Source organism: Eptatretus burgeri, chromosome 11 (genome assembly GCF_056783735.1).
Source record: "Eptatretus burgeri isolate ZD-2024b chromosome 11, Ebu_testis_v1, whole genome shotgun sequence".
Taxonomy (NCBI): Eukaryota; Metazoa; Chordata; class Myxini; order Myxiniformes; family Myxinidae; genus Eptatretus; species Eptatretus burgeri.
Window position 1 is genome coordinate 73,278,623 of NC_140971.1, and position 13,697 is coordinate 73,292,319.

The 13,697-nt window shown below is 43.2% G+C and overlaps 1 protein-coding gene across 3 annotated transcripts in view; it reads left to right on the top strand.

Moving 5' to 3' along the window:
- Positions 1–13,697, top strand: part of LOC147017373 (T-box transcription factor T-like) — a 58,845-nt gene that overhangs the window by 13,222 nt on the left and 31,926 nt on the right. For all 3 annotated transcript variants that reach the window (XM_085846978.1, XM_085846979.1, XM_085846977.1), the window contains 5 exons: positions 497–761; positions 9,802–9,936; positions 12,249–12,307; positions 13,369–13,430; positions 13,513–13,659. In XM_085846978.1, coding sequence (XP_085703104.1) covers positions 501–761; positions 9,802–9,936; positions 12,249–12,307; positions 13,369–13,430; positions 13,513–13,659 — 664 coding nt within the window. In that variant the 5' untranslated portion in view covers positions 497–500. The remainder of the gene's footprint in view (positions 1–496; positions 762–9,801; positions 9,937–12,248; positions 12,308–13,368; positions 13,431–13,512; positions 13,660–13,697) is intronic.

Genomic DNA, 13,697 nt, shown 5'->3' on the forward strand with positions numbered 1-13,697 from the left:
TTCCAGAGCGGCACTCCGGTATGCTCCTGCACCACTCCACCCCTGGTTGTACCTTCATTTCTTAATATGGATCTTCCCAACTGAAACTGGTCAAATACTTGTTTATTTCTCCCCTGGCTGGTGTGGGTTTAGTTCTCATGGCTTCGTTCTCTCGACATGTCACTGGAACTTTAGCGAGCATGGTGAGTAACTCAAAAACCCCTCAACATGAGATGGATGACAGGCCTTTGTCCTGCATTGGATTGAAATAGACTGGTTTACAAGTTTCTGTGCAGTTGGTAATCGGAAGGTGATGACTATATTATTTGAGAACTATATCCTATGTTTGTTGTTTTTTTTTTTTAATGAGATTTAGAGGCATTTTTGTGAATTAGTGAAACTTATTGACAAATGTTGTGTTTTTTTAAAAAAAACTTGCTAAATAGGAAAGATAATATAGAAAATACATAAAGTCACAAATTTAACTTGCTGTGATGTGATCTTGCTTGCCTTGCAGACGCATGTTTCCGGTCATCAAGGTGTCCGTGTCCGGCCTCGACCCACAAGCAATGTACTCATTGCTTCTCGACTTCTCTGCGGCGGACTCGTACCGCTGGAGGTACGTGAACGGAGAGTGGGTTGCAGGAGGAAAGCCCGAACCTCAGCCCCCCAGCTGCGTCTACATCCACCCGGACTCGCCCAACTTCGGTGCACACTGGATGCGCGCCCCGGTGTCTTTCTGCAAAGTGAAGCTGTCCAACAAGATGAATGCCAGTGGACAGGTACACTTTCTTTGCATACAAAATCTCGGCTCATTGATGAGTGAGGTGACAGAGGGCAAAAGGCAACGTACTGACAACAGGCAAATGGTGGAGCAGTGGGGCAGCATGTGGACAATACAACAAAGGAAATGAACAAGCAAAAACTTATTTGCAACGAGCAGGGGTTCCCGGCGTTACCAGGCAATGCCAGGTCCCTCCTACCACCCCTTCCCCTCATTCTGGACTCCCACCCCAACTTCCCCTGCCCCTCCCCCCCCCAATTAGTGGAGGTTGGCTTTGGGGCTCCAACTCTATGGGGTCGTGCACAGTAAAAATGCAAGTTCTCCACAGCTGGCTTGTGTCCGCTGCCACCACCACTGGGTGGCGCTACACGATACACATTTATATGGAGAATTTTTGTCGACCTTATCTCCCGAACCCCCATGACTACAGATGAAACCAAGTAGCTCATGTTCATGAGGTCGAACTTGGTCCATTTGCCAAGTTTGGTGGCAATTGGCCCGGTAGTTTTCACGTGAATGGTGCTACACACACACACACACACACACACACACACACACACACACACACACACACACACACACACACACACACACACACACAATGACATTTATTTATTAGATGTACTTTTTGTACACCACCCCTTCCCAATTCCATATTCAGGTGATACATGACGTCATTTCTGGGCACGGAAGGATGGGAGTACTCAGTTTTTACTCCGTTTGTTGGGTCGCCAAAATAGGTGACCCTAATTGTCAGTAATTCTGTCTGTTTGTTTGGATGTTTGTTCGTTTGTCATCAGCATAATTGGTAGTACAGGTGGGTCTATTTTGACCAAACTCGGGTGGTAGGTACATCTTATGACCTCGTGCTTTGGAAATTGTAATGGTTGCTAGGGACGCTTTGGTTCCCTAGTAACAACCGAAAAACCTTCACACCATTCAAACCATTTTTCGGGCAAAATGATCATTCAAAGCCCCCTTACTCCTACACGGGTTAACCGATTCGATTGCAATTTCGTAAATACTTAGGACTGGATTAACTCAGATTAGGGGTCAAAGGCCATCGGATGCTCGGCGACCCATGGCCACCTTCTGGCTTGTTTTCTTGTTTGTTACCTCCGCCACCAAAGGTGAAGGAAGTATTTCTCACCCCTGTCTGTTTGTTACTTGCAAAATCGAAGATTTTTCAAGTATATTGGTGAGTCGATTTTGTTATTCTGTCTGGCTGGTTGTCTGTCTGGTTGTCTGTCTGTTTTTCACCTGCAGGTCACAATTTTAAACCGATCTTCACGAAACTTCACCACATGGTAGAGTTTGTCATAAGGAAGAAGCCTATTGTTTTTGAGGTCAAAAGGTCAACTGAGGTGGGATTTCTAAAATCCTCAATTTTCATCCGATTGACTTGAAATTTGAAGAGGATTTTCATTTCAGGTCACTGAATTCAACCACAAATTATTTTTGAGGTCCACATAGGCCAAAAGGTCAACTCCTTCATCTCCAACGGCTTGATTTCTGATCATCAATTTGGTTTCAGACCAGGTCACTCCACCCTGGATATGCTGCTTCTGCTCTCCCAACAATGGATGGAGGTCCTCAATGCCAGACATGAAATCAGAGCCATATCTTTCGACATATCGTGTGCTTTTGACACGGACTGGCACCCTGTCCTGCTCACCAAACTCTCTTCCTCTGGTATCCAAGGCCATCTCCACTCATAGCTCACAGATTTCTTCTCCTGTCGCAGCCAATGTGTGGCCCTAAATGGAGTTCTCTCATCCCCTCTTCCTATCCAGGCTGGAGTTCCTCAACTCAGCATTCTGGGCCCTGATCTTTTTGTTGTCTTCATCAATGATCTCTCCGACTCTCAGGAAAATCCTCTTTATCTCTTTGCTGATGACTCCACCCTCTGCCGTATCATCTGTCATCCCTCAGACCGGCAAGCAGCAGCTTCTTCGCTCACTGCAGATCTGGATAAAATCACAAACTGGTCCAAAATGTGGAACATGTCTTTTAATCCGGACAAATCTCACACTCTCACTATGTCACTCCGAAAGGACTATCTGGAACAACCCCCCCCCCCCACATCTACTTTCTCAACAATCTGCTACGAGAAGTGCTTTCATTCCATCTTCTGGGTCTCACGATCTGCCATGATCTTTCCTGAGAAAGCTACATTTCCAACCTGGCCTCCAAAACCAGTTGCAGACTGGGAATCCTCTGTCGTGCAAGGTCCTTCCTCAGCCCACCTGAGCTCCTGACCACATACAAAGCTTTCGTCTGCAGCCTGATGGAGTACTGCTTTATCATCTGGGCTGGTGCTCCTGCCTCTCACCTTTCTCGGCTTCAAGCTGTGGAAACCAAGGCATTTTGGATCATTGGTATCTCCCACGGTGAGGCTGAGACCTTGGGACCTCTCACTAACTCACCACCAGCAGGTTGGTGGTCTTTCTGTCTTCTACCGTCTCATCTCCGGTCACCGCAGGCATATGTCCCCCCCCCCCATATTTCTGCAGGGTGCTCGCGGTCTGCCAGCAACCCCCTTCTGGTGAAACGACCAAAATTACGAATCACTGCTCACCTTCACTCTTTTATTCCTCTTTTTCCCCAACTTTGGAATAAACTCCCACACTCTCCTCAATCCCATTCTTCCCTCCAGGCCTTCAAAACAACCGTTCACTATCTCCTGTTTTCTTCCCCCATCATCCACCCCAAACCCACCTCCTTCAAATTCCCTGCTTTCCTTTCTGAAAGTCCCTGTGGTGTCCATCTTGTATTCCCTGTGTTCCCCACCCAATCCCTCTCCCTTCCACAGATCGCCCAATGTCTGTTCCCCACTGTTTTGTCCTTCCCTCTCCCGCCCCTCTTGTCTCATGCCCCCCCCCCCCTTGCTGTACATTGTGGTCTACATAGGCCAAAAGGTCAACTCCTTCATCTCCAATGGCTTGAGGTCAAAAGGTCAAAGGTCAAATGGACCAAGGAGTCAACATCGTCCCAACGTCAACAACTAAGTTGCTATTTCTAAAATCCTAAATTTTCTTCCGAATGACTTGAAATTTGAAGAGGATTTATACTTCAGGTCATTGAATTCAACCAGCCAATTATTTATGAGGTCAACATAGAACAAAAGGGCAACATCGGCCCAAGGTCAACAACTAAAGTGGTATTCCAAAATCCTCAATTTTTGTCTCATTGACTTGAAATTTGAAGAGGATTTGCATATCAGGTCACTGACTTCAACCACCAATAATTATTTTCGAGCTCAACATGGGCCAAAAGGTCAACATCGGCCGAATTTCTAAAATTGTCAATTTTCATCCGATTGACTTGGAATTTGAAGAGGAGTTGCATGTTTGGTCATTGAATTCAACCGCCAATTTGTTTTATGGAATTTGCAAGTATCGTGCTCTGCACAACATCTTCTTCTTGTTTGTTTGTTACTTGCAAAATTGAAGATTTTTCAAGTATATTGGTCAGTCGATTTTGTTATTCTGTCTGTCTGTCTGTCTGTTTGTTGCCTACCTGTCAGAATTCCAAACCGATCGTCACAAAATTTTACCAAGTTATAGAGGTAGTCTCAACTGAGAAGCCTATTGATTTTGAGGTCAAAAGTCAAAAGTCTTGAAGTCAAATTTCTGAAATCATTTTTCATCCGATTGACATGAAATTTGAACAAGATTTGCATGTTGCGTCACTGAATTAGGAAACAAACTATTTTTGAGGTCAAAAGTCAGCTCAAGATCAAACTTCGAAAATCATCAATTTTCATCTTATTGACTTGAATTTTGAACAAGATTTGCATATTGCGTCACTGAACTGGGAAACCAACTAATTTTGAGGTCAAATGGTCAAAGGTCAAATTTCGAAAATCATCAATTTTTTTCTGAAACATTGTCAATTTTCATTCAATTAACTTGAATGTTGAACACGATTTGCATAGTCCATCCCTGAATTGGGAAAGGAACTATTTTTGAGGTCAAAAGGTCAAAGGTCAACTCAAGGTCAAACTTCGAAAATCATCAACTTAAATCTGAAAAATAATCAATTTTCATCCGATTGACCTGAACTTTGATTAAGATTGTGAATTTTAATCTTCATGAAATGGACAATTTCATGTATCCATGGCAAGCTTTGGAGAGGGGGTGGATTTTGCAAGTGGCGTGCTCTGCACAATGTCTTTTTCTTGTTTGTTTGTTTGTTTGTTTGTTTGTTTGTTTTTTGTTTGTTTGTTTGTTTGTTTGTTTGTTTGTTTGTTCGTTTGTTTGTTTGTCTGTTTGTGAGCAGGATATCTCAAAAAGTTGTGGACGGATTCGGATGAAATTTTGTGACAGGTTGGGTGTGTGACAATGATAAACCGATTCGATTTTAATGAAGATCTTGATCCGGATCCAACAACTATAATTTTTTCAGTGATTCTTCACCATTGAGAGATAGGGCTAAACATATATATATATATATATATATATATATATATATATATATATATATATATATATATATATATATATATGGGACTGACAGAGGAGACCAATGACTTATTTTGAGGCCTACAGATATGGAGATCCATAGCAATAAGGTGATACTGAACAGTATGGCTGCTGAGTCACCACATGGTCCTAACAGGTCTACTTCCAGTTGATTGTTGATGCTGCTTTGTCCTTGAGGCACAGGTGCTTTAGTGTTCAATTTTCACAACTTTTAGAAACCTTCTTTAACCCTCATCCCAGTTTTCTTGTCCCTCTTCAAGAGTCAAGCCATAGTTGACTGGTTAATTTTCAATGTTGATGCAATCAATGATGTACACAATCCCTCTTCACTCAGAAAGAATTACAACTTTCTTCCATGTAGTCATTTCCGCCCTCGAGCCAATCGAGTTGGCATCCAGGAATCAAGCACAAATAAGCAACCACCGACTTATTGTTGGAAAAGCGGCTTGCTTATCGAGCTTTTAAAAAGATAATATTGTTGTGGACCCGGGGTCAGGGCGAAGACCACGAGGGGTGAACTTCCTCGGGTTCCCACCAGGTTCTCCAGAATCGCGGGCCGTCGCACACGAATAACTTTGTGACGCGGTAGGTCGTTAATCGACCGTGAACGCCAATAACTCGACCACGTGACTTCGGGTCCTTCGTCTAATAAATACCGTTTACCTGAAGATCATATGATCTAATTTCCGGGGGACACGCCCTCGGTATGCACTTGCTCAAACTGGATCACCTTACCAGATCAGATGCAGCCGAGCAGGAATGCCAAGCACGTACCGCCTAGGAAACAGATCGTTGGGGGATAATCTCCCGGCTAAACAAGGGTGTGGACCATGCTGCACCAATGGAAGAAAACACAAAAATGAGCTGGGAACATTTCTATACAAAGCATCTATTTACAATCAAGCGAGGAAAAGTATGTGGCACATTGAATTGGGTGTTATTTTATGTATAGCAGGGGAAAGCAAGGAGTCCGTGCGGTGCGGCAAAAGACAAGCAATCTTACAAAAGCAGACACAGAGCAGAGTTATCCTGTTATATCTTCTACAATCTTAATTTATGCTAGGACAGGCGCCATCACAAACACACACACACACACACACACACACACACACACACACACACACACACACACACACACACACACACACACACGAGGAAGATTAGATAGCAAGAGAGAAAGAAAGCAGGTGAGGATAAATGACCTCTCAATATCTGGGGTGGTCGGCAGAATGCAACCCAGAATACTTATGGAGAGGTAGGTAGGAGGAATACTGGTTGTGTCAAAGGTGTGGGAGTGGGAGGTGTCGTGTAGTACAATGTGGGGGGTGTGATGTCATGTCAGAGGAAAATGGGATTGCGAGTCAGTAATGATGCTCTTCTGCATCCAAAGAAGATGGGATAGAGGGGTGTGTAGAGAGATTGGAGAATAGATGCGAAAGGAGAAAGATCCCTAATTCACTGTGTAAACGTCTGTATGTGTAACGTGTACCTCCGTGGGATGCTCCACTTCAGCATTCCCACCTTATGATATGGCACGTTATCTCCTGCTTAATTACTTTGTCGGGACTCGTGGCAACGTGCGCTCCGTACTGGTCCGTCTGGCTGCACGGGGGTGGCGGAACGTCGACAGCATGGCAGAGAGTCTCAGCAGTCACCCCGGATCAGGCTTTCAAAGAAGAAGAAGCGCGTTCTGGCAATCGCACAACAATAGAGAGATGGAGCGAAGTGAAGAGACAAGAGGCGAGAGATGAGCCAGCGAAGAGCGAGGCTGCAAAGAGAGTCTAACGGCTCCATTCTACTCCTTTTATAAGCCCCGGGCGAAGGGTGGGGTGATGACCGGAAAGCGATGCACTGTGGCCAAAATCCTGCTCCTCTATTGGCCCACAGCGGCCCCAGCCATGCCATGCCAGGCTCTGGGACCGGAAACCGTCTCAGTTGCCCACCTGCTTCAGCACGGGTCAGAGCTCCTGACTCAACATAGGGCATGCATGCTCCCTGAGCCGGCACCCTGGCCCTGAACGTACTCCGAGTGCAATCTGAATGCTTAATAGCAACGGACTTTCCCCGCCACCTATGGCCCCCTCATGAGCCAAAATTCACACCCGGACCCCAAACCAAACTCCCGGATCACCCTTCTCGCGACCCCTCCTCGTTGCCCCTGGTTTTGCTGTGTTCTGGTAACTGGATGAGGGTTGTATCAATTCCAGTTGCTCACACGGGATGTCCCCGGCGAGATGCAGTCAAGCTATTAACGTGTGTTGCGTGGTCAAGCATCACGCAGTGCCAAGAACAATCCGAGTCGTGCGGTGCCAAGGACAATCTGAATCGTGCGGTGTCGAGGACAACCCGAGTTGTGCGGTGTTTCTCAAAATAGAGCGGAAAATTGTAGCAAAGGAGAGGTACGAGGGGGTATGGGAATATTTTCCCCGTGTGCAGGAGGCACTTGTGGTCAAAGTGGTGAGGTTTGGTTAGCGAGGTGCGAAGCAAGGTGAGGTACAGGTTGGGAATTGGCACACAGATTTGAATGAAATAATCGCGCCTGATGCGTGGGTGGTATCGTGTGTAGTGGAGTGGTGTGGTGGATCTGTGCCACGGGAGGCATCATGGTGTGCTTTTTTGCTGCAAGCTGCAATAAACTGCAAAGATTTGCAGCTTATTGCAGAACAACCTGTAGACATCGCAAAGTTCAATCACCCACGAAATAAACATTGCAGAAAATGCGCCGTTTTTCCTACTCATCTGTGCACGTGTCACGTGGTGCATTGGTTTGAGGTCCATGCAAACGTTTTAACTTTATTTTAAAACGTCCATTTTTTTTCCCAGATTTGCTTCAATTCCCTCCAGAGCACATCGCAAAACCTCTGAAAACATAGACACAGATCTGGCAAATGCTATGGATAGGCAGTCCCACTGGGGGGACAGGTCGCAAGGTCTAGCAGTGATGTATTGAATCATACAGCTCAATAAAGCTGGTTCCGTGAAATAAACATTACAGAAAATCCACCATTTTGCCTTCTTGACTGTGCATTTGTCACATAGTACATCGATTCGAGGTCTGTGAAACAGTTATAACTTTTTTTTTTAAACGTCCATTTTTTTTTCACCACATTTGCTTTGACTCCCTGTAGAGGACTTCACGAAACCTATGAAAATATAGACAGATCTGCCAGATGCTATGGATAGGCAGTCCCTCGGGGGACAGGGTGCAAGGTCGAGCAGTGAATGCATTCAATCGTACAGCTCAATGAAGCTGGTTCCCTGAAATAAGCATTGCAGAAAATCTGCCATTTTGCCTGCTCTTCTGTGTATGTGTCACGTGGTGCATCTGTTCGGAGTCCATGCAAATGTTATAACTTTTTATTTTAAAACATCTATTTTTAAACAGATTTGCTTTGATTCCCTGTGGAGCACTTCATGAAATATCTGAAAATATAGACATAGATCTGGCAGATGCTATGGATAGGCCGTCCCTCTGGGGGACAGGTCGTGAGGTCGAGCAGTAAATGAATTAAATCTTCCAGCTCAATGAAGCTGGTTAATTTTGTTACGTTCCTAAAAAATTTTTTGTTTACTCAATATAATTCTCCAAGCAGGAGAAAAAGATGTTTAATGCTTTGGAAATTTCACATTTTCTTGTGTATGTATGGAGGAGGGAACATAGCCTTCCATGCTTAAAGTAAATAGGTATATCGGCTTGGTTATAACACTCGTTATTTCTTTGAATTATCAGATTTCACAACAGATTTCAACACTTATTTAGTCCACACGATATCCCATCCTCAAAACCGAAATAATATTTCGATGATATACATTAAATAGACTGTGAGAGTAGATCGTGGAAAATGGTATATCATATAATGCATGAAATCCCTAAAAGTTCCTAATTTGAAAATTATAGTACTTACAAAAGCGATGTACATAACGATTCGTAGCTATGATGAACAGGCATTCAATACGAGTGAGGACAGTGAAAAAAAAAAAAACTTTATCGTTAAGAAATCGTTGCGGCCTGTTCCAAGTCAAGGCATGGTTGAGCAGGCCAAAAAAACATGGCGGCTTCAGTCCCCGGCGAGGTTACCCAGGAAACGCCTTAAGACCCAGAGAGCGAGGTGACCGAGGATCGCCTGATGAAGGATATAATTAAGTTAATTCTCTTCAAAAGGGGTGTTTTAATTAACCCAAACAAACAATTTTCACTCTTGCACTTCCTTGGATTTTTCTTGGTATGCATACAAAGTTTCAGGCTGCTAAGTTTCATGGTCTTGGAGTTAGAGAGGAGACACACTGATGCATACACACATTGCCATTTATTAGTATAGAATATAGATTAACTCATCCACCTTACCCCCCTGTGACCGTCCCTGCAATAATACCGCATACGTCGCTCATATTTGAGTGTCAATCGTTAATAAATGGAAACGATTTATTTTACAGCATTGAAGAAAAGTCAGTGATATAAGTAACATGTTTGTTTGCAATGGGATTGACTCAAGAGGCGATATGAACCAGTCAGGGCAGACCTCATTTAATGTGTACATGCTGTTTGTGTCACAGGTCATGCTCAACTCGCTGCACAAGTACCAGCCACGCATCCACATTATTTGTGTGGGAGGCTCGCAGGGCCTACTCTCCAGTCACGCATTTCCAGAGACTTGTTTCATTGCCGTCACCGCCTATCAGAATGAGGAGGTATATGAAATGCGTTGATCATAATTCAACAAAATAAATTTGTTCACATCCAAATAATGTCTGAAGGACGTTTATTGCTTCTTGTCGAGAATAATGGTTTATCCTCAAGTTAATTTTTTTTGTTGGGGGAGGGGGCAAAGGGGAATTTGTTCCACCATAAAAACGTTCTCTGATATGAAGGATAATAATTGACAATATTTCAAAGGAATGTGCCAGGTTCTAATTGACCAATATTACTTCAATTGTGGTTTGTGCAAAATTGCTCAATTAAAGTTATAATATCTTTCTGACGATTCGTGTGGGAGATGAATGTTTAAGGACCGTGTGACATTTACGGGAATTAATACGCAGCACCACCATTCTATGATCCTTAGCACGTGCACACATCTAATTTTTAGCTTCTGTGGAATTTACATTCCAGATTTGATATTGTCATCGTGCAAAATCTGTCCATCCGTCCGTATCCTTTTTCGACTTCTCTGCCCAAACTGCTGGGCCAATCCAGCTGAAATTTTGCAGCAACATTCCTCTCCTGACTGGTAATAAGGATTGCAAACCTCATACCAGTCATAGCACTTTAAGTGGGTCAAAATGGCTGACATATTAAATTTCTACAAAAATCTTCTTCTCCACACCCACCAGTCAGAATTTTACCAAATTTGGGTCACAACATTAGGAAAGGGTCCTGATGTTAAATTGCTGAGACCATGCCGATCACACGACCGGAAGTGTGTCAAAATGCCTGTCGTGCAAATCCCCTCCAAAATCTTGTTTTCCAGATTCACCGGTCAAAATGCAACAAAGTTTGGATTATAGCATTGGGCCGGCGTAGGGATGTTAACTTGCACAAGTCATGCTGGTCATGTGACCAGAAGTGTGTAAAAATAACAGACTTAGGAAATGTTTGGGAAAATCACGTAAATTCCTTCAAAAACATTCCTCTCCAGACCTTCCAGTCAGAATGCTACCAAATTTGGGTTCCAACATTAGACCAGGGCCCAGATAAGCTCCAGGTCCAGTGGTCCTATTTTGGTGCTCTCACATCATTATGGAATATCAAATGACACATGTTCCATCCCTTCAAAGAAGAGGCGATGGTGGAAGAATGGCACCCACTGTTTCCCTTTTTGTGATGATGAAAGGCCAGTGACATCACTTGGGTGGTTGGGAGGAGGGTGCCTCGTTAATGGTTTTTCTTTTTTTTTACCAGGGCTTTATATTTATTGGATGTATTGGACTAGTTAGACAGATCTTTCTTCCATGATGGAAATCTATAGAGATGTTCAACAACATTAACTGGAGTGTCCATTCAAGGATGACATACGAGACCAAACGTTCCACAAAAGGTCATTGTTTTTTAGTTATAAGGGAAATCGGTAAAGTTGTATCTTGCCAATTAATTTTCCTGAAAAGCAAGAATTCTTTTTCTTTCTTTAATGGCCATATTTATTCCCACGATCTTTATGGTTGGCCGGTGGAAGTTTTTGGCCCAAGTTTTTTCACGAATTGGCTGGGCAGGCCTGACGTTCGACAAAGTAGGTAGGGCAGGAATTTGTCCATGGTGCCGGCGATAGCTCGCCTACTCTTCGCAAAGGACATCCTGGGATCTTTAACATCCACCAAATAATGCCGGCAGATGGGATGCCAGTTTAGGGATGGCATACACATTGATGAATCACCCTGCCTATTAAACACCGGGATGACAGTTTATAGCTAGGTCAAGATTCAAACCCAGGCAAGACGATTCAGAGAAGAGTGTGCGTTCCTCTAGGCCATCCTGCCAGCCCAGTTAAATGCAAGAATATTGAGAGAATATATGAAAAGTAAAAAGTGATTCCATTAAGAAAGAGTTGTGTGGATGAACGCCTTCTATTTTACTACCTCGTATAATTACTGGTTTAATCACATTCCACTTTTAGTACTTACTGCCGATATACTCAAGGACTCTGATTACTAAGTGATTTGATGGAATGGCATTTGATATGACTGTCAGCCCATAAAAAAAAAATCAACAGCAGCAGTAGCAACCCCGTGACATTTGGGCTTGAAGTATCTCATGCACCGGAGTACTGTGACGTCATCCTGCATAAGGAACATTTGATAGAAGTTGGAAGGAAGATTCGATCCCATAAAGGAATTTATCGCAAGACGTTTATACTACCGGTGAAGAGATGACAAGCAAAGCAGTGAGAGAAGAGGCAATTATGAGAGACAAAGGGACAGACCCCATTGTTATTATATTTATACAGATAACACCAATTTATGGGGGGATTGATTAATTGTTATTTTTGACCAATATTTTTTTCTTCCAGATTACTGCCCTGAAAATACAGCACAATCCATTTGCCAAAGCATTTCTCGACAAAAGAAGGTGTGTGAATGGCTGGACATGGATCCAGCAAATGAAAAGTATGGTCCTGAAAGAAATCATCTTGGGGGACGGGGGATAAAAAAAAATCATTGCATCAATAAAGCCCTGGTAAAAAATCTACACAACGTCCTATTTCAAGTGAGTTTACTTTCAGTACTTGATGCAATCTCGAAACAACAAAATGAAGTACGCAAACTTCTAATCGTAATTACTCTTGTACGAGTAGCATTGATGGACAATGTAACTCATTTATGATGATCTTCTAATACACAAAATCAAAATGGTGACAGAAATTAAGCATGGATGTTAAATTAAATGTTTATTAGGGAAGCCTTCTTGTAGACAAAGTGAACTGAATTTTTTTTTTAATGAAGGCGAATGGTATTAAATTTGTGGAAGAATAATTAAATACTACAATATGATGCATATCAGACAGAAATCTATATGCTATATGGTTCACATGAGCGTTGTCCCGCGTTGACCGATTGTGTCATACTCGTTGGTGATGAGGTCTTCAATGTTGGATTTGATGATTAGGTCCTTAATGCGATGCTGCAGAAGTTCTGTAGAATTTAACTGCATTGGAAACAAAGTAGAATTTGGAAAGAAAGCTGGGGAGGTTTCAGCTGTCTTCATCAGTGTTCGATTATAATCGAAGCGGCTAAAAGGGTTTAGCCTCAAACGGGCCAAATATCCTGGTAGCTCAGTAACTCTTCTCTCCCAGTCCTACATCCTATCCGCTGAGCATCTCGTGATGACGGCTGGCACGCACAATAGCCTACTCTTAAAGACAGCTTCAGATCTTTAACATGTGCCAGCGGATGCTAGCAGATGGAGTCGTTCAGCCTGCAAAGCACCAATCAGTTTATAGGCACTTAGAATGAAGCACGGGTAACAGCAACATTGCAGTGGCAATGTCACACTGGCAAACTCACGAACACTGGTTTAAATGCTTCTCATGTCATGTGATTTCCCACATGAGCATAACTTTGATTTGAAATGTGCGAAAGTATGAGCTTTGCTTCCTGATGCTGATATTGTGTAATTAACATATGCTTCAGGAGTGAATCTCCCAAGGAAAACCTGTGTGATTTGTCTGATATCCAGCCATCAAGCTATTCTCGTAAGTTATGAGATTATAAAATTATGATGATTATTTTATTATTGTTTGCAATTATTAATTTAGCATTTTCTATATCGTACAGTTGGTGATTGGTTTCTACCTGGCCAGCAGCATTATCCCGGATCATTTCCGCTGCCTGGCGCAACTGCCTGTGAGCGTTTCCCATCACATCAGGCACACCATTCCATGCCCTATCAAAGCCCTTACAATGGACAAGGTGCTTCACCCAGTAAGTTCACCCAGGACCTTTCCTATGAGAATTGGTCA